The sequence below is a fragment of the Neopsephotus bourkii genome, unplaced genomic scaffold (assembly GCF_033783945.1).
Source record: "Neopsephotus bourkii isolate Nb327-2 ecotype Australia unplaced genomic scaffold, CSIRO-AGI_Nbou_v1 NB_1637, whole genome shotgun sequence".
In the NCBI taxonomy this organism is placed as follows: domain Eukaryota; kingdom Metazoa; phylum Chordata; class Aves; order Psittaciformes; family Psittacidae; genus Neopsephotus; species Neopsephotus bourkii.
In genome coordinates, this window is record NW_026902112.1 from 5,359,737 (window position 1) to 5,387,183 (window position 27,447).

At 40.0% G+C, this 27,447-nt stretch overlaps 3 protein-coding genes across 4 annotated transcripts in view; 1 reads left to right on the top strand and 2 right to left on the bottom strand.

The window, feature by feature from the left end:
- Positions 1-27,447, top strand: part of TG (thyroglobulin) — a 213,087-nt gene that overhangs the window by 147,988 nt on the left and 37,652 nt on the right. For both annotated transcript variants that reach the window (XM_061374135.1, XM_061374136.1), the window contains one exon: positions 1,518-1,717. In XM_061374135.1, coding sequence (XP_061230119.1) covers positions 1,518-1,717 — 200 coding nt within the window. The remainder of the gene's footprint in view (positions 1-1,517; positions 1,718-27,447) is intronic.
- Positions 1-27,447, bottom strand: part of ZFAT (zinc finger and AT-hook domain containing) — a 983,920-nt gene that overhangs the window by 143,204 nt on the left and 813,269 nt on the right. The gene's annotated exons all lie outside the window — the stretch shown is intronic.
- On the bottom strand, positions 5,635-26,834 carry SLA (Src like adaptor). The gene is made up of 8 exons (XM_061374134.1): positions 26,625-26,834; positions 21,588-21,682; positions 15,774-15,873; positions 11,939-12,025; positions 10,528-10,631; positions 9,382-9,513; positions 7,467-7,599; positions 5,635-6,581 (listed from the first exon to the last, which is right to left on the bottom strand). Exons 2-8 carry the CDS (start codon positions 21,646-21,648, stop codon positions 6,362-6,364), a joined length of 837 nt encoding a protein of 278 aa, XP_061230118.1. The 5' UTR covers positions 21,649-21,682; positions 26,625-26,834; the 3' UTR covers positions 5,635-6,361.

Here is a 27,447-nt window from a genome sequence, read left to right on the forward strand (position 1 = left end):
AGCCCTGGGAAATGGTCAGGGTGTGCAGCACAAACTAAAACAACCCTAAAAACTAAAGCAGGGAAAGTTCTTCCTCCATTGCTTCACTGGTGTGGCTTGTCCTGAGCATCTTAAACTGTGGCTATAAGTGGAAGGTTGTAGTTTCTGGGGTCATTTAGTTCTTGGCTGTCCCACTGCAAAGGCATTTATAGAGGTGGGTATTGTGATGTGCGTAACTGTTAGAGCTGCAAGGCTGTCAATAATCTGTAATCAATAATCTCCTCTGTATTCTATTCTGCTGCTTAAATTGGTGTCTGTGATCTCTCAGTAATTCATTATGGTAGGCATATGGATATCTATGACAGGATATATACTTCCAATTACTCTTTGCCTGAGGCAGGGCTACCTGTTCACAAAGTGGCATCTTTTTATTCCGTTATCTGTTCATTTTGATCCACTAGTTTCTGAGCCTCTCACATTAAAATTGTACTATTTCGTCTTGGCAATGGAAGAAACAAATAGTTTCAGCTGTGTTTCTGTTCCTGGCTTTTCTGTCTTTTTTTCTTACTTCCAAGTTTTAAATGTGGAGAATTTAAAATCATTAAAAGTGAATGCCTCATTGTGGATTAAGAAGCAGCAGACAGTGAACAATCATTTTCTATTCCTTTCTTACAGACTGTGCAGGACTTACTTATTTCTGCTTTTGTTGTTAAAAAAATTAAGCTTGTCTAGGGGTTTGTATCATTAGATGCTTTCACCGTTGCTTTCCTATTATTCAAATCAGGTTACCACTGGTTGGTACTGAAAAGAAAGTAGCCTTTCAGTGGTAATACCTAAGCATAGGGGGTACTTGATTCATTATTTTTTATTTATTTTCTTAGGAACAAAAATATGAATACATATAGATAAGATCTCTTCTCAGTTAGACATAGGTCAATCTCAAAGGATATATGTGGAGATAATATAAAATACAAAATTATATCTGTGCGTGTTTCAAGAAATGCAAGATGATGTTACAAAACTGATTGGTCAGACAGGGTAAGTGTAAAAGTGATACAGGAAGCAAACAGATGCAATTAGGTGTACTCAAGGGAAACAGTTGATGATCCTTATGGGTCCCGTCCAACTTGGCAAACACACTGATTTGTTTTGTTTGCTTTTAATTTCTTGTAAGATCAAGCTGCTTATGTAGAAAAAGACTCTTATGCCCTGAATTTATGGATACTTGAGCCTGGATTCAAGTCTCCCGCCATGAGCTGTCCAACTGAAGCTTAGAAGTTGGAGTGTTATTTTTATGTCACCAGGACGGACAATTAATTAGGCACCTCCAGCGGTGGCTGGTGGAATGGTAAAAACTGAAATGGAGTCAATCTGTAAAGTGATGACCTTGGAGGAGACCCCTTCTGATGCTGAAACTCTGGTATCAGTTTTGTCAAGGTTCAGCTGCAAGAGCTGCTAAAAATGTGATGTTCAATCAAAACTTCAAATATTTATAGTCTGGTTTCTTTTCAGATGTATTTCACTGTTTCCTACAATAGGTTCTCCTGATGCAAGTGGAAACGCCGGCCTTTTGGATCAGTTAGCAGCTTTGAAGTGGGTGCAGCAGAACATTGCGAGCTTTGGAGGAGACCCAAGCAGGGTTTCTTTAGGAGCTGACCGTGGTGGAGCTGATGTTACCAGCATCCACCTGCTCACAGAGACAGCTGATATGGACCTCTTCAGAAGGGTGGTGTTGATGGTAAGTCCCATTCCTGCCACTTCATAATCATTGTGAAAGGATGTTACATATATGAGGATGTGGCAGTGTGTGGGTGCTGGTTTTATTTCATCCATACCTTGGCAATGTTAATAGGGTTGTTATTGCTATAGTTATTTTTCATCTCACCTGTGATCGCAGTCTCCAGGAGCTGGGTGCTTCACAAGGATGTACAAGAGATGCACTTTGCTGATTGATTTAGTCATACTAAGAATCTGGTTTTCGTCACTGTGGTTTTTTTGTGTATTATATAAATAGTCTTGTTTCATAACTTATAGGTACAACAGGTTAGTTTCCATTCCATAAATACAATTGTTGATCAGCAGTTTTTAGACTGATAAACCCAACATTCACATGTTGAAAGTATGCAATCTTTTTATCTGATCTCACAACGGCTTTCATTTAAAAGAAAAAGCAAGTTTCAGGCAAAGAGTAAAAATCTGTTTACCCACAGGCTTCTTCACTGTCAGCTCAGGCTATTTTCGCAGTCATCCCAAGTGATCTGTATATTTACAACACTTCTAGTGTCAAATCTGGCGACTTTTTGTCAGCATCAATACTACCGCTGACCTTTACAGTCTCAGGTAATAGTAGTGTGCTATGAAATAAGGCTTAATCTTCAGTGGAGGTTTATATATGCAGCAGAAATAGCATGTGGACAAAATGATCCCTCTGCTAGCACTGTTGACTTGAAATCAAAAAATCTTAACTCGAAAATGCTGACATCTCTATTCAGTAACTTTTCTTCAGTGTGCCCTTGCTCCAGAAAATATGATTTTTTGCATCCCCATGTCACAATAAGAGTATTTTAATTGCATCACTCTAGGGGGGGAAGGCAAGGGAAATTGATGAAAATTGCTGTTCAAGAGTTGTTTTTCTGTGTCATTCTTGGATAGTTCCTCACATAGTTCCTATAGCTTTACTCAGCTCTTGGCATAGCAATTAATTTGCTAGAAACCCATAGTTCTTTTTTGTCAGAGTACGGTTACATCCTACCCTTTCTCTGAAGCCACATACCCTTTTCTGACATTGGTCTGAATGGGGCCCAGTGAAAGACGTAGCAGGATACAGTGCAATTTACTGGTTGAGCAACTTATGAAGGGGAATGTAAGGACCTCTTTGTTTATCATTAATTCTGGAGTGTAGTTACACATTATGTCTTGTCTTTTGTAAAATAACGTTTGAACTCCTCCTTTTCCCTACAGCGGGTCATCAAATAATGGAAAACAGTGCATAGAGCAGGCAGGTGCATCAATTCTTCCCCCTAGTGTTTCTAACAGTTTTCTTCCTGGAAGTGTGCATACTGCTGTCTTGGCAAATGCAGCATCCCCACTTATTTCAAAGTAATATTAAGTATTTATCCTGAAAGGGTCATGGTGGATTTAGTTTTTTTGTGAAATACACTGATGAAATCAAAAGCAAGCAGTAACAACAGTGGCTTGATTTTTTAATTCATTTTTTGGTAATGATATTATGCAGAAGCAACTTGGCTTACTCAGATTTCTCACCTAGACCTCCTGTCCAGGGATGCATCTTGGTTTTGCTCCAAGATGCCAAAATCATTGCGTACTTTTAATTTTACTGTGAAAAAGGAGGTACACACAGACTAAGAATCATGAAAGTGAGAATATGTACCAGATACGGCTTTCCAGAGGTGAAAACCCCATGAAGCAATACAGCTTTTCTGCAAAAGTTAGTTTTGTGTTCTTTACTTGGTCTTTGTCATGCATAACAAAATAACACAGTTTCTGAGCATGTAGAAAGGTGTGATGCACAAAGCTTTCTCTACAAGATGTGCACCTGAAATAACAAAGTGGTTTTGAGTTTCCTGTGTCTTCCTATGAGAGATTTTGTTTGGAATAGATCTGAAAAAAGGTGGTACAAAATCACTGCAAATCTGTCATGAGGACCTTTTGTAACTTACTGCATCTTTCAGTAGTATGATTAGAAAAAAGTTTCAGTGATTATGGTCTTATTTTAAATCAGTGAAAGGCATTAATCTGGTGTTTGACTTCATCTTTTGATTAATTACTTCATTTACCAGTGCAATTTTGATGTAGAAGCATGGATCAATGGTATGGATTGCCTCCATCTCTTGCAGGAGGCTATGGAGGGTAGATCTGTTAGGTGTCCCCTCCAGGCATTCTCTGGTGGGTGTTAGGAGGAGAGTTCCCAGCCTTCTCCACCCAGTGCATGGGAAGACACCAGGTCCCTCCTGGCCATGCAAGCAGGTCAGCCAGTGGTGGAAAGAGGAGATTTATTGCCCTACTGAAAACTACTGCAATCAGCTGAGACAAACCCTAAGTGTTCTATGATTAGCTACCCTTTAGATCCCCTTTCTTCCCCCTTTTCCCATTTCTCTTTTTTTACCCCGTTTACCACCCTCATTCCTTCTCAAACAAACCAACCACCTCTCTGATTTCTCTTCGTTGGCCCCAGGTTTTTTACGTCTCTACCCAAATTTGGTATTTCTGATGTTGTTTCTTAGGTAATCCCAGATTTTTATAGGATCACCTCAGTGCTATTGGCCCTTGCAAGATCATGTTTCCCGAAAGGTCCCAAGTATAGTTTTTCAGTTACCTGGGAGAAATGGCCAGACTTCACAGAATGTCCCCCCCCCACCATCTGTGAAATCCAACCATCCCTTATGGGACAATTCATAAGTTTTTGTCATCTTTCATTGTTACTACAAGGGTGATCAAGCACTGGCACAAGATGCCCAGGGAAGCTATGGAGTCTCCATCCCTGGAGATATTCAAAGCTGTCTGGATATGGTCCTGGGCAACTGACTCTCAGTGGCCCTACTTGAGCAGGTGACTTCCAGAGGTTCCTTCCAACCTGAACTGGTCTGTGACTTTGTGGACCTGTTGTCACCAGGACATGTCTTACCTCCTTCCTACAGCCCATGTTCCGAGCACTGCCCAGTTACATGGGCTTTTGGATCCTTCTATTACTTTCCATCAAAGATGCCTTCTGTCAGTGTCATTGTGAGACTGGGTGTTTGTATTAACTGTACATGAAGTTTTCCATTGTCTAAAACCAACATAAAGTCACTACTGGGTATTATTTTAATGAATAAATACAAGTCATGACTTGACTTAAAAATCTGTAATGCTCCCCATATACATTTCACTGAGTAAAATGCAGTCACCATAACATAGTAATGATCAGTAACAGGTATCATACAAACACCTAGAGTTCCTGAGTTCATCTTGCTTTGCAATTTTCAATGTTTGCCAGTCAAATTACATTCATCCATAAAGTCCTGAAATATGTTTAAACAGGCTGTGAACTATTTTGATCTCTGAATCTGTCTTCCTAGTGCAAATGATCTGTTAAAAGATCTAAAGGGCGCACAGATTTGTACTAAGGAGTATTTACAGAGGATATATATGTATATGTATAAACCAAATTCTCTATCTCAAAACCTTCATTACTCAACTCTGTGCAAAAAGGTATGACAGAATATTAGATTGGAAAGATCTTGTCTTGAGAACATGGATTGCAGCAATTTACACCCCCAGATGTGACTGCTTGATTTAGAAAACTATCCCAAGTCAGGTTCAAAAGACCATGCTAGCTGCTCCTTCAAGAGCACATATATATAGGAAAATTCTCTAATTTGAGATAACCTGGTTACAAATCTTGGCGGAGTTTGATGAAATGTGTCGTTACTTTTTGACAGAGATCTCTTCAGGCAAGAAATTCAGAAAACTCTTTAAAATCCACTGTCGCTGATTTGCTCTCTTAGTTTAATTATTAAAAAAGCTGCTATTAATATAAATATTGTACATAAATATGGGGGTGCCTTAGAATCATAGAATAGTTAGGGTTGGAAAGGACCTTAAGATCATCAAGTTCCAAGCCCCCTGCCATGGGCAGGGACACTTCGCTGTGCCTTCAGGACATGAGGTTAAAATCTGGTCCTCTACACATAAAAGGTGACACCTTTACAAGCCTACCTTTGTGGTTAGGCACGATATTACCACATTTTACTTTTCAATTAAAAGTCTCTTTGTTCTTTGTTGTATATCTGGTAGACTATGAGCAGCTGAGTTAGGCTTTTGCCTGTACTCCCAGCTCAGGGTTAAACAGGAACTGCTTTTACCAGTGAGTGAATCCTGTTCTTAATTTTATGACCATTTTGTGACACCACAGGCCACTACATTCTACTTATGGAGCAGAAAAAGGTTCCTGTTCTCATTGTAAGTAGCTCTGTAAAGGCAGTTTTCAGTGTTGTGGAGCATACCAGGGTAAGACTTAATTTAAGCTCTTGAGCTATAGTTAGTCCTTCTGTATGCAATCACCTCTGTACAATGCTGGACATGCTGAAGAGTCATCTGCCTCACTTGGCTTTTGACTTTGAGTCTGTCCTGCTTGTGATTAGGTTCTAATATCAGGTGCACTGAGGATGTTCCCAGCATATGCCATGGCTGAGACAGCATCCTTAAGAAGGTCTCTGGTTAACATTCAGAAGAGGAAATGCAGAAGCATTGCCAGTATTTGGTCATCAGCTGGTGTGCTTCTACCTCTCGGTCTTTGAAGGACTGCAGGACCAAAGAATGCTCTGGGTTTCTCTTCTGACTCCTCAGTTTTGTCTTTTTTTTCCTCCTGGTTGTCTTACATTTAGTCCTCATAGTATGTAGGTGGTAAGTGAAGGGTACTCTTGCGTTTGCACCCTGTATATATGAGTGATTGGGCTTTCTTCTTTCTGGTACTTGCAAAAGAAGTGTTGTCTTCCCCTGTTAAGGACAGATAGGAAGCGATACTTTCCCTCAATCCATAGCTAAGACAAGAGTCATCCATTGCTGCCAGGGTGCTCTCAGTATCTTCAGTCACCTCCAGCCTTTAAAAGAAGAAAATTTTGTTACCATTTCAGCTACTTGAACTGAGCCTATTAGTATAATATTTGCAGCTGTTAAACCAAATCAGGTTAATTTTGTTGTGTAAAAAAAAATCTAGTCCCATAAATCAGCAGATATTTCTGTCAGTGGTTTCTGAAACAGTCAGTGCACCAGAGGTATCTTAATATCTAAGTATTTTTCTTCATCTGAAAAGGAAATAACATCTACATACTTTCTTTCTTGTTAAACTGTAGGAAAAATGGCTTCAATACTCCACTAAATTTTCTTGCGTTTGTAGGCAAATGAATATGCTTTGTGAAGGAAGGGTGGTAGAGGGAAATTTACACTTCAAAAAGAAGAGATGCTTTTGTTTCTAAAGGTGGTTGTTTCACCAGCTTCTGAAACCTGACCTACTTTAGTTGCAGTCAAGACACTAGAAATCTCAGGAACCTTGAGGTGGGCTTTGTATTGAGAGACGTACAGCAGGAAAGATTTATACTGGGATGTGTTCCTTGAATGTGTACTGCTTCTTGGATGGCCACCATGTGAACAACGGGGAGCCATTTCTGACTGTTGGAGCTCATCTCTAAGACATTACATGTTACTGTGCCATTGGCGGTGCATCTGACTGCTTATGTGGCCACACTCTTGGCTGGATAGGAAAAATGATAGTTAACTATGCTTCCAAAGTTAGACCAAGATTATCAGTTAGAGAGCTGGACATCCAATTTTCATGGGTTAACCTGCTGCCGGCAGCTTTGAGGAGCGTCTGCTCTTGGATCTCAGGAGAAGGAAATAGCTGCTTCTCCTGTGTTGTAAGTAAAAGTATATACAAGGCTGGAAAAGAACCCTTGTTGTTTCTGGCAGCCTGTGTTGTAATGTGGTACCTGTGAATATTTCTCCAGTTGAAGTTCTTATTCCGCATCACCACAGGAGGAACTTGGTTCATTACACTGTTGTTGTTAGTGCACTGGGTAAGACAAGGTGTTGTAAGGACACAGCAGAGACCATCAGCAACTTCTGAAGAGGGAAATGAATGCACAGTTAATCTTTGTTCACTGGCATCTCAACTGTTTTCTTTCCCTGATTCTTGCTCAAATAAGCAGTTTGGGCACAACAGTAAGGGTCAATAAATCGTGTGTTCTCAGCAAGGTCGCTGTGACATGTTCTTCATACCTTTTCCTTTTGATTTATCATGAGACATATGTCCCACAGTACAAGTGAGAAACTGAGACACGGAAAGATAAAGTGACTTGCCTGAAGTCTGGAAGGAAACCTGTGATAGAGCAGGGACTTAAACCCATCTTTTCTGAGTCCTCAGTGAGTTCTACTTTTGCCTCCCATTGCCTCAGCCATGCAAACAGAATGTAAAATAGGTGCAGGATGCAACCATTCAGGTTGGATTGTATGTGCAGTATTCTGCTGTGGAACATGGCTATGGAATGAATCAGGATTCACATGTAACTTTCATCTAAGTTCCTTCTCTCTGTCTTCTCCTTGCTCCACTAGGAACATTGCAAACATCCTTCTGCTCAAGTAGAGAACATTATGGCTGAATGCTAGTGTTTTACATCTCTGAGCCTTATTTCAAGGTGAAAATCTGTTATCTTGTCATGGTGAGAAAAGGTGGAGAGCTAAATCTCATTATGTCTCCTCTTACACATATAACTCAAGTAAAAATTGTTGTAAGTTCTCCTCACCCCAAATTTTAGCTTTTGACTGTTTGAGCAATTCTAAATGGAGAAAGGTGTCAGCTAACTAGAATGTAAAAAATACCCAAAACATTATCCTGTAGAAATTGTTTATATCACTGGAGTTCAAAGTTTCTTTTGCATGTTTGGGCTTGAGTACCCATTACTAATTAAAGCATAGAACCTATTGTTCTTTTGTAACTTTTATGCAATTAACTTATTGCAATCTTCCTTCCTCGTTTTAAAATGTCCTTGTTTTAATGCATGCTACCTGCAGCCATTTAATTGTGTCATTTGTCAAATTATCTCTCTGACATAGGTTAAATTGTCATGAATCTGGAAAAATATCATTGAAATGGGTGTCATCCACTGGACTGATGTTAGTAAAAGTGACAGCTCGATCCAAATTGGAGCTAACAGCTTGAGTCCCTTGAGATATCTTCTGCTGATAAAATCCAGCCATGCTCTTCTAAACCAATAGGGAAGAAAGTAACAACATTTCTGAGAATTTTCCATTGCAGATAAGGTTGTGTGGTTTAGTGGTTCCTAAGAGGAATGTGATTGCAGAAGCTGGTTTTGCATGTCCTAATTCTATCTGTTTGTCGATATGGCAAATAAGTAAATGGAAGACATGCCAATGCTGGTAAACTGCGGCCTTGGGACCCAGAACCATGACTTCCATCTGCACAGTATAACATTTTTGTACACCCAAACTTTGAGTTTAGCTGTGCTTCTGAAGGACTGGGTATCCCTGTCCTGTGCTAACCTCTAAATTGTATTTGAAAGCTGTCTAGCAAAGTTCTAGATGCTAGTGTTCAGACCAAGCAGTGTTGTTGACATGGCCATACAATATCATATTCCAATATGGATAAAACTCATCTGTCTTTATTTATCTGACTTCTTGGGTTGATTTCAGTTGTACTGTTAAGGGTAACATATTTTATTTAGGCTAAAAATAAGGTAAAACATATCAACCAGAAGTTTTTCTATTACTTGTTCTGTGGCAGTAGTTGCAAGTCTTGAACAAAGGCAAAACTTCTTGTTCTGGATCTTTGATAGATAGTTTTACAGTTACCAGTGGAAAATATGTCTATCCTGCAGTTCTTCTTACCTGAGTAGTGATTCACAAGGTCTTCAAGGCACTGGAAGGTTTGCCGTGGAGAGATGTAATACCAGTTATTTGGAAGGCGGAAGATCCTGTAATGTTTTACTTGTCTGTGCCGCACTGACAAGGAATATAATCCTGGAGAAAGAGAAGAGCTCATTACACCAAAGTAGGGCCCTAATTCTGGATGGAAACCAGTGACCACAACCAAATAGATGTGGTGCAATGATCCAAAAGGTTCCAGAAAGATCTGGAAAAAAAACTGAGTGGCCGTCCTAATTTCTACTTATATAGTATACTTCATATTTATACTTAAGTATAACAAAGAGAACAAAGGGACCAGCATCAGGGCCTAAGATCTGGATTGAATCTGGACTTGGATTTTCCTGTTTCTTTGTCTAAAACTGTTTGTTTTAAAACTATTTTTCAGCATGTGGTTGGTAAGGATTGAATGTTGATCCTTAATTTCTTTCAATTTAACATAGCTATTATGAAAGTAATTGGCCTGTGGTATGGAAAAGATCAGGGTAAATGGTTTATTATTCCCCTCTAACTGTAGTATCATGGTATCAGCATGTGTTCTGATGCTTCAGGAAAAGGGAAGATGATATGTTGCACAGTGGGAGATGTATTCCCATTGAAGAGCATTGAAGTATAAAGTGTGTTCAGTAGAGTTCCCACGTAGCAACAGAATTGCTATGAAAGAAAGTGAAATTGAAGTCATGTCATTTTTTAAAAGTAAATAGAAGAACAACCTGTTTATATAAGAAATTCACTTATCAGCCACCCCACTGCTCAGTGTGTTTTATAGCTTCTTCAGGCTATCTTTCATGGACTAAGGCAAATCTGCAACTTTTCCTCCATTTGAAAAGTCCCACTGCATAATAAGCTTTGCATGAGACCAAAGTAAATAATAGTGTTTAAACAACTGAGTCTTGTTTCTGCTGATGCCCGTGGAACTTTCCATGGCCATTGCTAACACTGTTGCCAGCCCTGACTGGTGAAGACTGGTATGCTGCACTGGGTACCTTTGCCTTCCCAGTACATACATTTTTGGGTTTCGGACTGATCTGTATGAAGCAGAACAACTGTTAATGGCTGAGATCAACTGTTAATGTCTAAGATCAAGGGGTAAAAATGGTACTTTCTCACCTTTCCTGGTTTCACTCTCTCTGATCATGAAGGAACCGACCTTGGTGTTGGGTAGCAATAGAAGTTCTTCTGCTTTTTCTCTTCCCAACCCTTCAAATAACCAGCTGTGGAGCAGGAAAAAACAAATTTTGAAGTCTGGACACCAGTGAAACAGAGAGCAGCATGTGGCTGTGAATGTGCAGTGTTAGCCAGGAAAAGTGACTGCAAAAACAACACTGTGGCTTTCTATAGTTATTCTCTCAACTGTGTCCAGGCATATTTTCCCAGTTTATGGAGAAAATTTTGCTCTCTTTGAGGATCCATTAAGTGTGAGACTAGGGAAGAGTGAAGAAGGTTTGGATTTAGAGAAAACAAAACATTTCAAGCTGCCTTGATCGGAATTGTTGGGGACATATCCAAGTGCTATATTGCTGACATATCTGTGGCATTACTTAAATTCCTCTTTTTCATTTAAACCATTTTTTGTTAACCCAAAAAAAATGTTTGATTCTATGGTAAATAAACCCATACACAATACAGATATTCTGCTTATGCTAAGGGAAAAACCAACCAGTTAAGTAAATAGGCTTTGTGGATAAGGGAAAGTGGAATTAGCCCTACTGATTTTCATCATAGCTTGATGCGGCTGCTGTAGACACAGGTAGTGTCTAACTGTGTAAATGAGCTGCTCGGCTGGTGTAGGAGTTACTGGCACTTTATTTTAAAGTTGCTCTTGTGTGTTTGATCCAGTGTGCTATTAGCAAAGTGGTCTTGGGGAAGCTTCAGACAGTAGCTTCCATCATTGTATCTGCGCCTTGTCTTTGTGAAAGCTTGTCTATTTCGGGAGGATGTAAAAGCATATTAAAATTAGAGTACTTTCATAAATCACAATGAAGTTTGCAGTTCATATGCCAGAAAGGTCTTAAGTGTGCTTAATGTTTTTTTCCTGACTGATGTCTAGGGCAACAAGAAACCTCTGAACCACCCTTAGCTTTTCCAGTGTGAGAGTTTACATTCCTGAATGGCTTATTAGTCTTGCTATTTGTTCTTTTTGGACTGTTTATTTCATGAGCAACTCTAGCTTAAATTTTACTTTTTGCAAATATTAAAAATTCTTTCTAAATAGGGTCATTTTAGTGATGTCTTTAAATTAGAGATCAGTACAGAGGTATTTAAAATATATTACATTTGAGGTGTTCTTTTTACCCTTTCCAGCATTTAAAACTAGGATTTTCCTTCTCATAGAATCTAAATTTAGGTGTGGATTTGATGTTCTGAGATTTCAAAGGAACTATTTTAGACTGTCAATAAATAAAACTTCTGTCTGCCTAGTCACTATTGGCATTGTTCTGATTAAAACACTGAATAACTGATCAGCGCTGTATATGTAGAAGTACAGTGTTGAAAGGCTATAGGAAATGCATTTGCTTACCCGTGGTAAACCTTTGCTACATATTTTCCTGGAATATAGTTTTCTCGGCCTGTTGTAAGGGAATGGACTCTCCACCAGCCTCCTTCACTGTGTGAAAGCAAGAGAAGGGATATTTTCAGATGTACTTTCAGACTTGGTCCTCATTTTAGGCATTAGTTCAGACATACAGATTGGCCTGTAACTTTCTGTTTTTGTTCCTGAGTTATGTATTCAGAAAGAGACCCAAGTTTGTCTCATTTAAGATAGTTCCATTTCTAAACGTACATCAGGATTAAATTTGGACACAGAAACAAGCTCCATTTGTTCCATTGAAATTACGTAAGTAATAAAATATTTTTTCTGTAGTTAAAAGAGGAAGGGTAAATACTCAGTGGTTAAACCATGCTGTGCTTTGCCTTCCCACAGCTAGACTTGTATTGGTATCCAGGATATCCAGCTTATGGCTGGGTATGCTGTGTCTGGATAGCCCTCTAGATACTCCTGGAACATCAGGTTAGAGATACTCAGCGCCCCGTCTGCCTGGGAACAGGTTTTCAGTCTAACAGGGTCATGGTTTGCTCTTTTCCTTCTGTTCAGTGGGTTGCTGACCAGCCTACAATAAATAAGATCTCATAGCTGAAACTAGGTGACTAAATGTATGTTTTTCCAATGATCTATCTTAGGCTCTTGCTGTGATGCTGAAAGGTGGTTTTGACTTTTGAATCCCTTAGGAAGGGCATGGTACCACATATTTTCATAGGGATGCTGTGGAGATTTAGCGATTAGTGCAAGGATGCTGATGGTTGATGGGCTTTCTACATCTTTTACTGTAAAAGTTTGAATCCAAGTAATACTGTATCTTGTGTTTGAATGCTGGTTTTGTGGACATTCATATAAATGCTCCCAAATAATGCCTGGACTTCAGACCAGAGTCTCAGTATCAGAACAACTGAGGTGAAAACACTTATGTTTTACTTTCTGCGTTATAGCTGCTGGGACCATGGTCCAGAGTGTGTATGCTAAGGGAAAAAGGGAAGTGTCTAGTGCTCAGAGCTGGAAATTTCAGATCCCCACAAGTTTTGCTTGTGGGTTTCCAGCTGACATGAAATGATGTATAAGACATTTAGGTTATTTTGGGTGTTTTTTCCTACAACTCTCCCAGACAGAACCAAGAATTGCAGTAACAAAACCCCTGATAGTCTCAGCATCTCCCTCTCTTCAAACTAATACTGCTAATCCTGAAAAATCCCTATGATGATTAAAAGTCTTAAAGCATCACATCTCTCATGGGGCAGGAGCCACCGAGCTTGTGTAGGTTGGGGAGATCATTGAAGGACATTTGGTTTGACTACTGCCACTTAAATACAGTTGTTCCTTTGGTAATGAAAGGTGCCAGATGAGTGTGGAGAGTGAGACACTGTGCCAGTGGTGCTTATCTAACCCTGCTGAGCCAGAGCAGTCATGATATCTGTGAGGAGTTCTCTTTTCTATGAGGGATCCATATATCATGCTCCTGGTGGGGCTGGTTGCCGTTACATGCGATTGCTTTGGTAGAAATGAAAATGAAAGCTGCCATTACGAAAGCAGCACGTGCTGCCTGCTTATGCTATCCTCTCTGTGGAGACTCTTCATCAGCCATTCTGTGGTCATGCCTGCCATGCTGCTCTTCACTTCCACTGCACTTGCTTCTTTGGATTACTTGAGAAGTTTATACCTGCAGCCTATGTGCACCAGGAGTGTAGGTAAACAGTTCCTATTAACATCAGCGCATATCCCAGCAGGGAAGAACAGGTCTTTCACTGGGGCACTGTGCTTTGCAGAGCATTGAAGTGTCTTGTCTTCTGTGAACAAGCTGATTCAAAACAGGAAGAGGAAAGTTCCCGTCCAGGCTTGCTTTGGCTCTTACTATTAGGAGAAGCTCTTGATCACTGCACAACAGACAAACATGATAAGAACTGCTGCTACAGAAGCCTGGTTCTGTTTGAAGCTTTTCATCCAGTAGATCATACTGTGCAGCACATGTACACATATGATATGTCACAGATCTAATTCCCATTGATACACACATATGTAGTTATGTGGTGTTGTGAGGGCTCGTAGATGATGAAAGCTGGAAGTGAGGCTTTAACCTGGAATTTCCAAGCTAAAGCAATTGTGCCATGTCGTGTACGTTATGCAAACTGCAGCAAGGGTCAAAAAGCTTGGTGTTACCAGAGAAGAATTCCCCTGGTTTAGGGAAGCTCTCCATCAGCAGAAAATTCATCTAGTGGTACTGTGTGAGCCTTGTGACCTCTAGGTTCAGGGAGGCAGGGAAAGCACTTTGTCAGCGGAACATAACTGCAGCCATTCTGGATCAGACCAAGGATCTGCATAGCCCTTCATTTTCCTGCTGACAAAGGTCACTGTGGGTAATAGTGAACTGGAGCTGAGTCCAAGGATTCATCAATTGTCTGTGAGTCTTTGAGTACTTCAGTTCTCCAGGTATTTGATTTCCTTGGGTAGAGAATTTTCTGTATGAATTTAGAAATCCCTGGATGATTTCTCCTCTAAGATGTGTCTGATCTCCCCTTGAATCCATCTGCTCCACCAGCTGCAAAAATGAAGTCTTTCATTTCTGTTTAATCAGTGCAAACAGTGACTGTGGGGCTGAGTAACTTCTGGGAGGTCACTGTGTGCTGATAGAAGTTGTGCATAAAAGAATATCAGGGCTGCTGGCTTCCATTCTTCAAGAAGTGTACTCACTCCTGTGCGGCATTATCCGCACAATGCTTAAGGTCAATCTGAACTAGTGCTCTTAAGCCTACTCCCTTTTGGGGCTTGTTAATTATTGAGTGGATCTACCTGGGAAATCATAGAATAGTTAGGGTTGGAAAGAACCTTAAGATCATCAAGTTCCAACCCCCCTGCCATGGGCAGGGACACCTCGCTCAACCATATCACCCAAGGCGTCGTCCAACCTGGCCTTGACCACTGGCAGGGGTGGACCATTCACAACCTCCTCGGGCAACCTATTCCAGTGCCTCACCACACTAACAGGAAACAATTTCTTCCTTATATCCAATCTAAACTTCCCTTGTTTAAGTTTTAACCCATTACCCCTTGTCCTATCTCTACAGTCCCTAATGAAGAGTCCATTCCCAGTATCTTTATATGCCCCCTTCAGATACTGGAAGGCTGCTCTGAGGTCTCCACACAGCCTTCTCTTCTCCAGGCTGAACAGCCCCAACTTTCTCAGCCTGTCTTCATACGGGAGGTGCTCCAGTCCCCTGATCAGCAAATCTTTGACCTTTTTTTTTTTTTTTTTTTTCCACACTGAGAAAATGTAGACTCAATGGAAATATTTGAGAAAGAAAAAAATACACTATTTTTTATTTTATATTTGTTAGAGTTGCCCTAGTGTGAAATCCTAAGACCTCATCATAAGGAGTTGTTAGGGAAGAAAGATGACAGAGAAAATGAGACACAATTGACATAGAGAAATTCAGATAAAAATTCCTTATTCCATGTGATTAAAACTGATCTTGCTTTCACTCTGCTTTCCACTAACATGGGGGATACTTTCTCAAAATCACTTTTCAAAACAGAATTCTTTTTTGAGTCCTACTTTAGAACAGAGCCTGAATCCAGCTTCAGAAACTGTGTCAGATGAATGAGAGGATCAAAGAACAATCTGAAGCCCCAAGTCCTTGAACTATAGGGAAATTTGCACCACGACTAAGTGTCATTCCTTGCAAATTCAGAACTCAGTTCATTTTGCTGAAGTGCATCCCGTTTGGACAACGTGCACATAAAAGAGCTCTGCATCAATTGTAGCAAAACCTGACTTAAAGACAAAAAATCCCAGGGGTTAACTTACTCTGACAGCACACGTAGTTTTTCCCCTACATGAAATATAGGTTGGCTTATGTCTGATGAAGGATAGTCATAGAGGACAGCAAGGAAATCACTCTCCTGACCTGTTAAAAGAAGAAAGAAAATGTCACTTAAACCAAGATAGAGCTCTGAAGCAGAAATGATTTTTTTGTTATATATATTACATTTTGCATGGTAGGTCAAATGGGGAAAAAAAACCTCACTCTGAAATGTCACTTGGTAAACATAAATTGCTAAAGATGAGCCTGTAACATTATAAGAATGTGAAGATACTAGAAATGAAGCAAGTAATTTGGTTAATTGTAAACAACTAAATTTAGACCTCTTTTTTTTCTAGTAATTACCATATTTAAAGGACATATTCAGTTTGAAACTAGCAAAATTAGTAAGTATTTATAGTATTAGGAAGTAACCCCATTTTATCAATGCCACTGTCTCTAAATGCCTTCAGCTACAATTTTGAGCCAAACTAATGCAGTACAGTTGAGTAAGGGAAGATGCATATTGAATTGTTCCATCGTTTAACACCACTGATAGTTTTCAAAGGTCTGAAATTAATTTAGATCAAGAACAATAACAGTATGGCCATTATTGCCCACTTCCCATCACTTAAAAATTAGCTTGATGAGCAGCCATCATGCTTTGTTCTTCCCCATTGAGGGGGAGGTAATAACTAGGGGTAGCACACGATGCCCTTATCTTCAATTAAAGGAAAGCAGCAACATGGGTGTTTATAATCAAGTCATTGTACAACCACAACTTTTAGAACTGAGATCAGTAAAGGATAAGATGACCTTTTACATCAGTTGGGGTGACTCTGGGCCTTGCAGCACTGTGTAGGACACTTGCTGTTCTGGATTTCTGCAGGATGGAGGAGGCACCTTGCGCAAGATGGGGACTACAAAACCATCAGGAGCTCCTCATCCAGCACTGTGGTGCCCAGTAAATGCAGAAGTCCTGGCAAGAGGGATTGTGCAATATGCTGCTTGCATTTCCCTTGGAAGCGAGTCTCTCCCCTCTGCACATCGCAGTATGCTTTACCAGCATACGGGGAGACAAAGCTTTCCCTCCACCTCCAGCAGGATCAGCACATTGTTCCATAGTAATACCATCTAATGTATGTATGTATGGATGTATGCAGAGATAGTTTGATCTAGGCACTTGGCCGCTCTCTGAAGCTCAACATATGCAAAAATGGGAAAGAATTCAGGGAAAGAAAGAATGAAATTGCCCTGAGAGATAGACACAGTGCTGTAACTTACATTTTCTTGTTTAATATAAATTCCTCATCAACTTTTCTTTAAGGAAGACAGTTCTTTAGGGAAACCTAGAAGCAGCATCCTGAATGAATGCTGAGACATTCTGTTTTCAGCCTCTGTCTCACAGGGCCTTAGAAATAACTCGCAGTGATAATAATGAAAGACTGAAGGAAACATGCAAGTCTGCAGGAAAGAAATATTTTCAAGAGAAAAGATTTTATGCTTGTTATCCTTACAGCAGTGATGATGACAATGTAAATGTTACAGAAAATATTAGGTTAAAAGGAGTGTTTTCTCAGTTGATTTTATGTAGCTGTTTGTTGTTACATTATGGGGACCTGTGTTATGCAAAGTAGTGGGTCATTTTACCTTAATAGTTAAACTGACTGTAAGCATTTTGTCTTGCTAGCCTTTACCCATTAAAGTAGCCCCACAATACAGTAAGTAAGCATCCTTATGGGTGCACAGATGACTCTGGAATAGACATCAGTTTGAGAGTATGTTTAATATCAGTATTGCTGTGGTTTTCTCAGTTGATTAGCGTCACTGAATTAAACAGGACTAGCCCAGTACCTTTGTATTAATCAACCAACTATAATGATTAGTCTACTATAACTTATCATACAATTTGTTCAGCTATACTGGAGAAGATCTGTGCTAAACATGCCTTTGATTGCTTCCCTGTTCTGCACTAGAAATTAAGAGACACCTTCTCTGTCTATGAAACTGCTTGGTACCTGAAGCTAACAAGACCTAAGTATTGGTGCTGAGTCTTTTTCAACAAAGCAAGATCTTTACCCAGGACTCCAAGAAATATATGCCAGAAGGTATGCTGTATGAACTGCAGAACAGGGATAAAGTGCCATTGCCTAATTTCTCATAGCAGATTGTTAGACAGCAGCTGGAAACAGAATGTCAGGCTTTTTTCAGCTTAATGACAATGCCTTTAGCAGTGATTTTTTTAGACGTATGCTGTTTATTTATAAGTGTTTTTTTTTCCCTATTGAAAGGGTGGAAAAGTGCTTTTCTGCTCTCCTCCCTTGCATACCAGTGTTTTGCATGTTGTTATGCACTGAAGGGTATGTGATATTTTCTCTACTCTGGAAAGATCCGTGTTACTTTACTTACACTTTTGTCTTTATATTAGTTTTTGTTTCAATTGTGCACGTGAATTTGTAGTTCTGAAAAGGAAGGAATTAATCATAGCGTTGGCTGCTGCATCTATACAAACGTTACCCCTTAAACTGCATGTACTTATATTAGAGTGAAAGTAAAGGGGTTTTGTACTACCCAAGACATTCCAACCTTCTCACTTTAATTGGTATTTAAATCAAACCTCACTGGGTGTTTTTGGTCATGTAAAATACCCCACCACTCTACAACCCCACCATTCTACAACATTTCACAGAACCCATACTAGCTCCTTTCAAACACAAAAGCCTTGAAACTGAGGACTAAACAAATGACATTGTTTCTCCACCCCCAAAGTTCACAGTGATTTGATAGATTTGATCTGATGAGCTCCCCCCACTTTTAAGTTGAATAAAAAATAGAAGGCTTGCCTGAGTTTTCCTAACAGAGCCTCTCCTCTGCAGGGTGAGTGTAGGTTACATCTCAAGTGGAACAATTCAGAGTGGAAAGATCGAAGCACACGCATTTCCACTGAATCTGGGTGTTAAATCTGGATGGGTTTTTTTAGGAGTAGAAAATGAATATGAAATACATGCTAGCTCTGTATTTCTGCATCCCTGGATGTCTTGCAAAGTGTGAGACTGAACACTGCATGCTTTAAATTATTCATTGTGAATGGACTATGAAGCACTGTAAGACAGAAGGGAGAGCATAGGCAGAGTGTGTACCAGAGAGGGTAAAGGAGAGCACTGGTGTGTGTCTGGGAGGCTGTCTCTATAGCAGCCATAAGGTGTGGTTGTAGAATTACACTGTCATACCCAAATTAGATCTAAACCAGCCAGCTTGGGAACTGAGAGTTATGCAGGTGCAGCTCAGTGAGTATTAACCCTTGATTCACAGGCTAAAGGGAGGAAAGAGCATTGGGTAGGCTCACAACCCCTGATGACCCCTTGTTCCTGTAGCTGCTCTGAGTACCTAGGTTATGCATGGGATGCCCTGTGCAGTCACATTTGGAGACTAAATGCCTCTTTGGGATGTGCAGCTTATGCACTCTTTTCTTCCTCAAGAGCAAGACTGATGCACTGGAGGTGAAGTATCATGTTTTGCTTTCAGTGCAGATCTTGGGAAGCACAGGCAAGCACAAGGTGCTTACACGTGTCTAAAGAACACATTCACACTGCTTTTTCTAATAACTGTTAGGACTATTCTAAGTCTGTGGAATGAGTCCTCCACATCACTTAATGGTGGTTCTTCATGGCCTGGGGGAAATCTTCAATGTTTGGTGATGTAATTTGGAATTTGATCTGCTCAGGAAGACAAATAGATACAACCTCATTGTATTAGCCCCAATATAAACATTTAGTACTAAGTTCCTTTTCTAAAGTCCGTTTTCATTGGATTTGGATGACAGTACTGATGTTTGTATTCCCAACTTCAATTAGCAACATCTAAGCTGTTATGAAAGATACTGGTCTGATCCAGACTAAGAGCTGTGTAGGTTGTTAAATCATATAATGATAGAATAGTTTGGGTTGGAACGGACCTTTAAAGGTGTCCAGTCCAACTCCCTGCAAGGAACAGGGACATCTTTAACTAGATTAAATTGCTCAGAGCTTTGTCCAACCTGACCGTGATTGTTTCCAGGGATGGGACATCTACAAGGCAACCTGTTCCAGTGTTTCACCACCCTCATTGTAAAAAAATTCTTTATTATATATAGTTTAAATCTACCCTCTTTTTCTTTAAAATCATTACTCTTTGTGTTATTGCTATAGGCCCTGCTAAAGTCTCCCCACATCCTTCATATAAGCCCCCTTTAAGTATCAAAAGACAGCAATAGGGTCTCCCCAGAGCCTATTTCTTCATAAGAATGGTATCCATCACTCTGATCATTTTTATGACCAAAAAGCTGCTTAAACTAGGTATCTGGTGCAATTTCAGCTGTGTGAACATCTGAGACATCCCTACAGCCTTGGTAGATGCCACTGCAACTATGGGAGACTTGTTCCCTCTCCATGTGGCAGCCAAAGGTCTGGCAGGACCTGATATAGCACCTTTCCAGATGTGCTAGACGTGTAGAAGAGTGCACGTAGGTCGAGCCCTGAATTCCTAAATGGGTAATTCCCCCATGCAATTCTTGTGCTGTCAACGTTTGCTGACTTATGTTTCAAGAGAATGTTCTGTTTACAGCACTAGAAACAATGCAGTTGGTTTTAACCTTGTTAACTCCTGACTTTTAGCAGGAACAATTCAAACTTGATCAGAGCTGTGGCAGTGACCCCTCACTGCCCTGTTCATCACCAAGGCCCTGCTCTGAGTGTGAGCATGTCTCTATTTTGATGGCCATGGTATTTGTGACAGTAGTTGTTGGGAATGTCAGCGTAAGACACACTCCTTCATGAAAAAAAAAACAACAAATTGTCTATTCATGTTATGGGCCTCTGTAGTGCTTGGACTGTGCTTCATTGTCCATATCAGATAGTTCTTGGCTATGTTAAAAGCAGGGCTGGGTTCCCTTCCAGTATTAATGTAACTAAGCTGATTCCCAGTCCTTACAATAACGAGCAGCCCAACTGGACCACCATTCACGGAAAACCCAAAACCTTTGATTAATGCCTTCTCCCTCTAATAAAACCCCCAAAACCCCAAACAATCAAAACTGTTTTCTCTTCCTCACCTCTGGGGAGTGATGTACTGCAGTTCTCATACCCAATGTCTTTTGTATCATAGTGTGAGAGCTGGGGCTGCACTGACTTCCCACCTCTTCACTGGTAGTTTGGAAGTAGCAGGTCACTGACCTCTACTGCAGATGCATGACCTCTACTGCCCTCCGGAGGGGGCTTTGCAATCTGAGTTTTTCACGTGGATGCAGAAGGTAGATGCATTGCATCCTCTTTTGGTAGCTCAGGCTGGGAAATGTGTGCTTTGGTATAATCATTATTGATAAACCTAATGAGAAGTTGGCTGTATGCTGCTTTTAATGCAGCTGTCTAAAAATGGACTTCAGGTTTAGTGCAAGCTTAACATGAAGGTTTTTAGCCTTAAATGAAGCAACCCTGAATTTCAAGAACAAGTTTGTATAAAATATCCCATGCAAGTGTATCAAAACACATTATTTCTGGTTTCTGAAGTAGTGCTTCAGTGCTTTCTGGATTGGAAGGAAAGTCTTTCAAGGAGCACCAGTAAATATGGTTTTTAACATTTGGGGGTTTTAATTAAACTACTTGGAAAAAGAGCTTGAGCATACCTAAAAATAACCACTGTTTCATGGATGCCCTCCTTCTCTCACAGCGGTATTGCACTTGCATGCTTTAACGACGTCAGGCAGACGAAGAAAGACATGTGGAGGAATGTACCATGTATTTTGAACATCTTTGTCTCTTGAAAGAAGTTAAATGCATGCTTACCCATTTGGCTCGGCACATTTGTCTCTTCGGAGGCTCTTGGTGTTTTCATGGTATTTCCCATTGCGCTCTCTAATTCCGTCAAAGCTCTTTCAGAACTAAATCAAAGGAGACATTGAAATGAAGCATCAGCATAACACCTGCTTTGCCGACAGATGAGAAATGACCCAGTTTGAGTGTCTCCGATTTTGTACAGTTTTGCTTTTGAGAGCTCTTGTGTCAAATTCATGTGAGAGTTTTACATACTTGCTAAACTCTCACCACCCTGGTGCTTTTATCAGGGGAATAGCAGAAAACCACAGCTAGGGAAGTTGCTGAGAAGAACGCAGTGTAGTAAAAGTTTCCATTAGCAGTACCTCAGCACAATAGGAAGTCACAGCAAAGCCATGCCTCCACAGTTTCATACACAAAATGTTCTTTTCAGCATTTGGAGCTCTGAAGCTACAAAGAATAAAGCATAAAGCCAGTGGTGAAAATTCTTGTCTTTGAAAGTCTTGGTGGATATACAACAAACAGGATCAGAGACTCTGGGAACTAAATATTGTGAGAGGAAGGGTTCCTTCTCATGGCTTTACTGCACCCATCCTAATTCTTCCCTTCAGAGGTCAGAGGAAAAACCCCGTTGGATGTGGAAGGTGTCTTATGCTATGGGCTATTTTCAGAAGCACAAGAAAATAAGCTGTATCTGTTTGTACATTAAAGCAATATCACTTAACACCACTATCTGATAGGTAATTATTTTAAACATATGTCAGTTGACCTATGAAAATGATAACAGGAGCTCCAGCAGCATCGTGTGGGTATTCTGCATCTTTCAGTCTTTTCTAGCTGAACTGTTTTAAAGATGATTACTGCCTTTGGAATGCTGCTTGTTACTTATGACAGTCTGGAACCTGATGGTGCTAGCTGGAGAGGTGTCTAACCCGAGAAGCAGTACTGCTGAAATCAATAAGACTCTGTTACCAATTGTCTTATCCTAAAAGATTGGCAGAATGTAGGGTATGGCTTAATCCCTTACAGGGAGTATAGGAAGACACCCTACAGAATAAAATGCCTTTTGAAAGAAAGAGAATTCATATCCTAGCAAATGCAAGTAGATCAGTGCTAAAACAGATGGTAATGCACAGTTTGACTCTACCTCATCTGATTTTCAAGCTTCCTAGTTCTTGTTCCCAAAGGCTCTTTGCTAGAAGTCTCTATTTCATTGGCCAAATGGCATATTACCCTTTCACTGCACTCAGGAGCTAGCTTGTGGCACATCTGTAGGATGCAGCTGTGCCAGCGTCTTTCTGACAAGTGTCTGAAATATGCTTTCACAAGAACAAAAAACTGTTTCATGGCCTGATATAAGTAGTCTAGAAGCTAAATAAAAAACACAGCCTTAAATTTAAATAAACTATTTGGGTGCTCATATTTGAATAAAAGGGGCTCTCAATTGAAAACAGAATCATTCTCTGCTTAAATGCACCTAAGATTCTGAAACTGAAATCAGAATTCCTTTTGGCAGGCACTTGTACTTCCAAGATTATAATTTCTTGAACTAATTATGAATACATTTTTTGAAGACCTGATTTGAATTTCTTTAACATTTTTCTCTGTTGTATCCCAGCATTTTGGCTACAGATACAATAGATTTTCCTGGCTTGTGTTCAACTTAGCCAGCAGAATTTCCTGGGCATGGCAATAGAGAGCTCAATGGGGCTGAAAAGGTCAGCCAGAGAAGTGGAATAAACACCTTGAGAGATAACCTCTGCTGAGCTCTGTGCTGTAGTAGCTGCATTTCTGCAGTACTTGAAAAGGGCAGTTCAAATCTGGCTCAGTGTATAGTAAGCAAGCTGCAGTTACCAAAAATATAGTGCAGTTCCAGATAGGTGCCAAGCGTGGCAGCATAAATACCTTATGCCCATCTGTAAATTTAACACATGCAATTGTTATTTAGATGAGAACTGTGCTTGAAGTTTGTGTCACAAAAGTCTGAAAAAATAAGAATAAAAATCCTACCTCTATGTACCCCTTTATCTGGGTCTTGGTATTTGAGAGCCAGTCATTCTACTGGCGACCAGACTTGTAACAGTGCTTTTAAGGGCTTTTTTTCCTACTCTTAAGATACCGTGGGCACAGTTTTCAGGTTGCCTGAGTCACTTTGGAAAGTGGTGCGTAGCTTTTGTACACGATGGAAAGACCTGTAAATTTTATGTCACACAAGCTTCCTGAAAGCACGGCATAGTTGAGCAAGGCACCTTCATTTTCCTAGATGGTATCTAGGGGTCAAAACTCCAAACATTGCTTTAAAAACACCTAAAGTGGTTTTGAAAGTTTTCTTATATGTAGTTTGTAATTAAAACACTTGTTATCTATTGGACATGGATGAAGTACTGGGCAATGGGGATGTGTCTACTTTTTGCAGAACACATCCAGAAGTGGCTCACTTCTGCCATACCAACCATCATTCTTCTCAAGGGAGCTCTGAAGTCAACAGGACAGAACATGCAGCTCAGTGCTGCTACTTTAGATGTTGAAGAATCTGGCTTACAGAAAATACAAGTGTTATAAAGTAGTTACAGGAACAGTGAAGAGCAATGAAGTTTTGGTATTTGACGTCACTAGCGTGACAGTTTGCTGTGTCTCATTACATTTTCCATGCTGTTTTACTGCCACTAATTACCACTGGTGGCCACATAAAGTCTTGAAAGGAACAGAGAGTTCAAGATGTTCTCTAAAGTCATAGCAGAAGTGTTCAATAAAAGTAAGCAAATGGAAAGCTGTGATCACTGCTGTTAATTCACTTATCCAAAGAGATCAAAAAGAAAATGACAGATATCTGACTGTTTTACCACTAACCCGTCAGTATGCATTTGAGCTGAGAAAATGTGTCTGTAGTCCAGTTAAAGGTGGTGGAGTGAACACCCTGATGTATGGCTAAACTCTGACATTTGAAAATTAGATGGAAATGGAAGAAATTGGCAGTTTTGTTTGAAATGGGAAAGGGTGAGAGCAAAACGTTGTTTCTCCTTGCTCGTTGTCAGTGGTGTGTCGCTGGTTTTAGAGTATGAATTAGTATACTAATTATCCTATTCTATGATTCTATTTCTAAAACAACAGTGCACATGACTCTACGTGCGTGATTGAACTTAATGCCTTAAGTAGCTTGTGCTTGCGTTGAATATTGGCAGTGTACAAATCCATTTTATCACTAGATGATAAACTATGGTGGTTTTCTGAAATTTTGAGATACTCTGCAAAAATGGACTTACAGAAAACTGCCCAGCATCTTGTGGCTGAGCTGGTTTTTTTATCATTTAAATCAATAGTGGAATAATAAAAGTGTTATAGATGATATTCTTTTGAAATGGGGAACCTGTTTCAGGCACTGCATCTCACTTAAAGTTGGTGGCAGTCTGGGATACGAGTAGAAGTGGCATCTGTGTGTTATTGAAGCAGATAATTATGCCAGATCCAAAGAAAATCATTCACCAACGGAGATTTGGGAGGAATTAAGGAGGAATGATAGACTCTGAGCTCACCATGTCTATCAACCCAAAGCCCAGCATGGAGGAGTGTAGCTGCTATTCAGCTCAGAAGAACCGCTGTGCTGCTGGGCTGCAAACCAAACTCTACCTGCAGCTCTCCCCACTCACAAGCCACCTCCTCGGGCTTGTGTGGAAATGTGATTTTAACCATTAAGATCATGTTTGCAGGCTGTTGCACTTTGGTCCTTTCTCCTCTTCCCTTTCTGTTTGTGCAATGCTGCTTAAGGCAGGCTGGTTCCTGCAGCCATAGCTGTTGCAAGCACACAGCTAGTGGGGTTTAGTGATCTTTACTGCTTTATTCTTGCTGCCAAAAGGAAAGTGTAGAAGCACTATATCCCCAGTCCTGCTTTGTGTCCTGTTTGTCAGTGGCAGAGCTCTCGGCAGATATGAACTCTGTACCTGTCACGACTGGAGTCTCACTGACCTATATCGTGTGTTCCAAGAACTTGTACAATTTACACCTTCCGTTCCTGCATGCAGCACATGTAGCAAGAATTTCCTCTCGCAGAATCTGTTCTCTGAGCAAACGTGCTTCTGGAGCAGTTAAATAGCACAGAATCACAGAATCCCAAGGGTTGGAAGGGACCTCAAGAGATCATCTGGTCCAACCCTCCTGCAAGAGCAGGGTAACCTAGCACAGCACATAGGAGAGTGCATTGCTTTGTGAGAACTTTGTAAAAGTTATATTTGAAATGGTTAAAAATAATAAATGAAATTAAAATAATTAGAGAAATAAAAAGGCAAGATAAGCACCTGAGTAAAGCCCCTCTTCATGGAATACTGCAGACTAGTAAAATTAGGACATTCATCATTCCTGAGATGCTACACCCCATTTTTTTGTATCTATTTTTTTTTATCTGTTTTTTATTGTGTATCCATTTTTTACATCTATACCACCAGAATCTTAGAATTTAATTCTCAATAAGATTCACAGGTAATGTCTTGAAAATGAAAGCACCGGCATCCTTTTATTTCTCATTTTTGGGGAAAAAAAGGCAGCTTAGATTTCAGAAGCTGTATATTCATTACTGAATTTCCCTTAATTTGCCATAAATCAGAATGAGCATCCTTTCGGCTCTGAGGCGCTTATACCTTTGCACTTAAAAGAACAAGATAATGCTGTAATCAAGGTAATTCACAGAAACATGCAACTACAAAACAACGCAGAAATACCACATTATGCAAACTTCTAACACTCTGAATAAAAAGCCCACTAATCTGTGGGTTTATATTTTGAGTTATAGTGCAATGCAATTTGCTTCAGCGTCAGGTCCTATGCATCTCTCTTACTATAAGCTTTCAGCAGGAATACTCCTTGTCCCTTCTATCTTTAGTACCACTCCTTATGAAAAGGATCAAGGCAGGCTTGATTTCTACCTGTGGTGGTACTTGAAATCCATGGTCTGAATGTTGTCATTGTCAATTAAATAGAACTCCCTTTTATATAAATAAAATTGAAACATTTGGTCCCATATCCAGACAATCTAAAATGTATCAGAGCAATGATTACCTTTAAATGCTAGGCATGCTATTCCAGGTTGCAGTATCTCTCATAAAAGCCGTAGTCATAATACTGCTTTCATGCTGCCAGCAAGGTTTAGCTGATCAAGTCGAGGAGCAGCCGGTCGAATGAGTGTGTTGTGAAGTTCACGCTGTCATGTAGAGCAGCATTTGCCAAACAGGCCACATACTTCCTCTCTGAGAAATAAGGAAGGCTCAAAGTGTTTGCAACAGATGAGGTTCCTGTTGCAAGTCACTACTCGAGACACTTTTTATCGGTGGGCTGAGAAAAACAGGGAGGTTTTCAACGTGTTGCATGGCTGGTTTTAGCAGATATAAAAAAAAATGAGCAAAATAATCTGTTTTACATTATCTACACAAAAAAGGCTTCTTTTCCTCTCTCTTTTGCTTCTTCCAAATTTATCTGGTACTCTTCAGTCCCCAACTGTTTCATTTTAAGTAGCTTTGCTAGTTTTTTTCATACAGACAGGAAGAGGCACAAAACTTTGTTTTGTTTTCCACTCTTATTGAGCCTGAATGGGAATACAAGGTTTGCTTAATTCTTTACTCTGTACCCCAAAATACCTCTGTCTGCAAATAACTGAAGCTTATTATCAGCATCAACAATGAAAGAATATCAAGTGAAAGCCTGTCTATAAAGCACATTTTCGTGTCAGTTGTACCAAGTGCAGAAGTAGGACCCTCAGGAGCTCTCATCTCAGTATCTGAAATCACACAGGAATATAGTACTGCAGATATATGTATAGAAGTCAAAGGGATTTATTAAGGTTTGCCCTTTGCTTTAATAACTAGGATGTGATCTGAAAAGCTCA

Bases quoted from the DNA above. Each gene is read 5' to 3' on its own strand.
- SLA (XM_061374134.1), bottom strand. From the start codon at position 21,648: ATGGGAAATACCATGAAAACACCAAGAGCCTCCGAAGAGACAAATGTG. The intron at 9,514-10,527 runs GTGAGAAAGTAC...CTCTTTCTCCAG, and splicing joins AGAGAGTGAAACCAGGAAAG to GATTATATTCCTTGTCAGTG. The intron at 6,582-7,466 runs GTACCACATTAC...CTTCTTTTAAAG, and splicing joins AACTGGAGAAATATTCACAG to GCTGGAGGTGACTGAAGATA.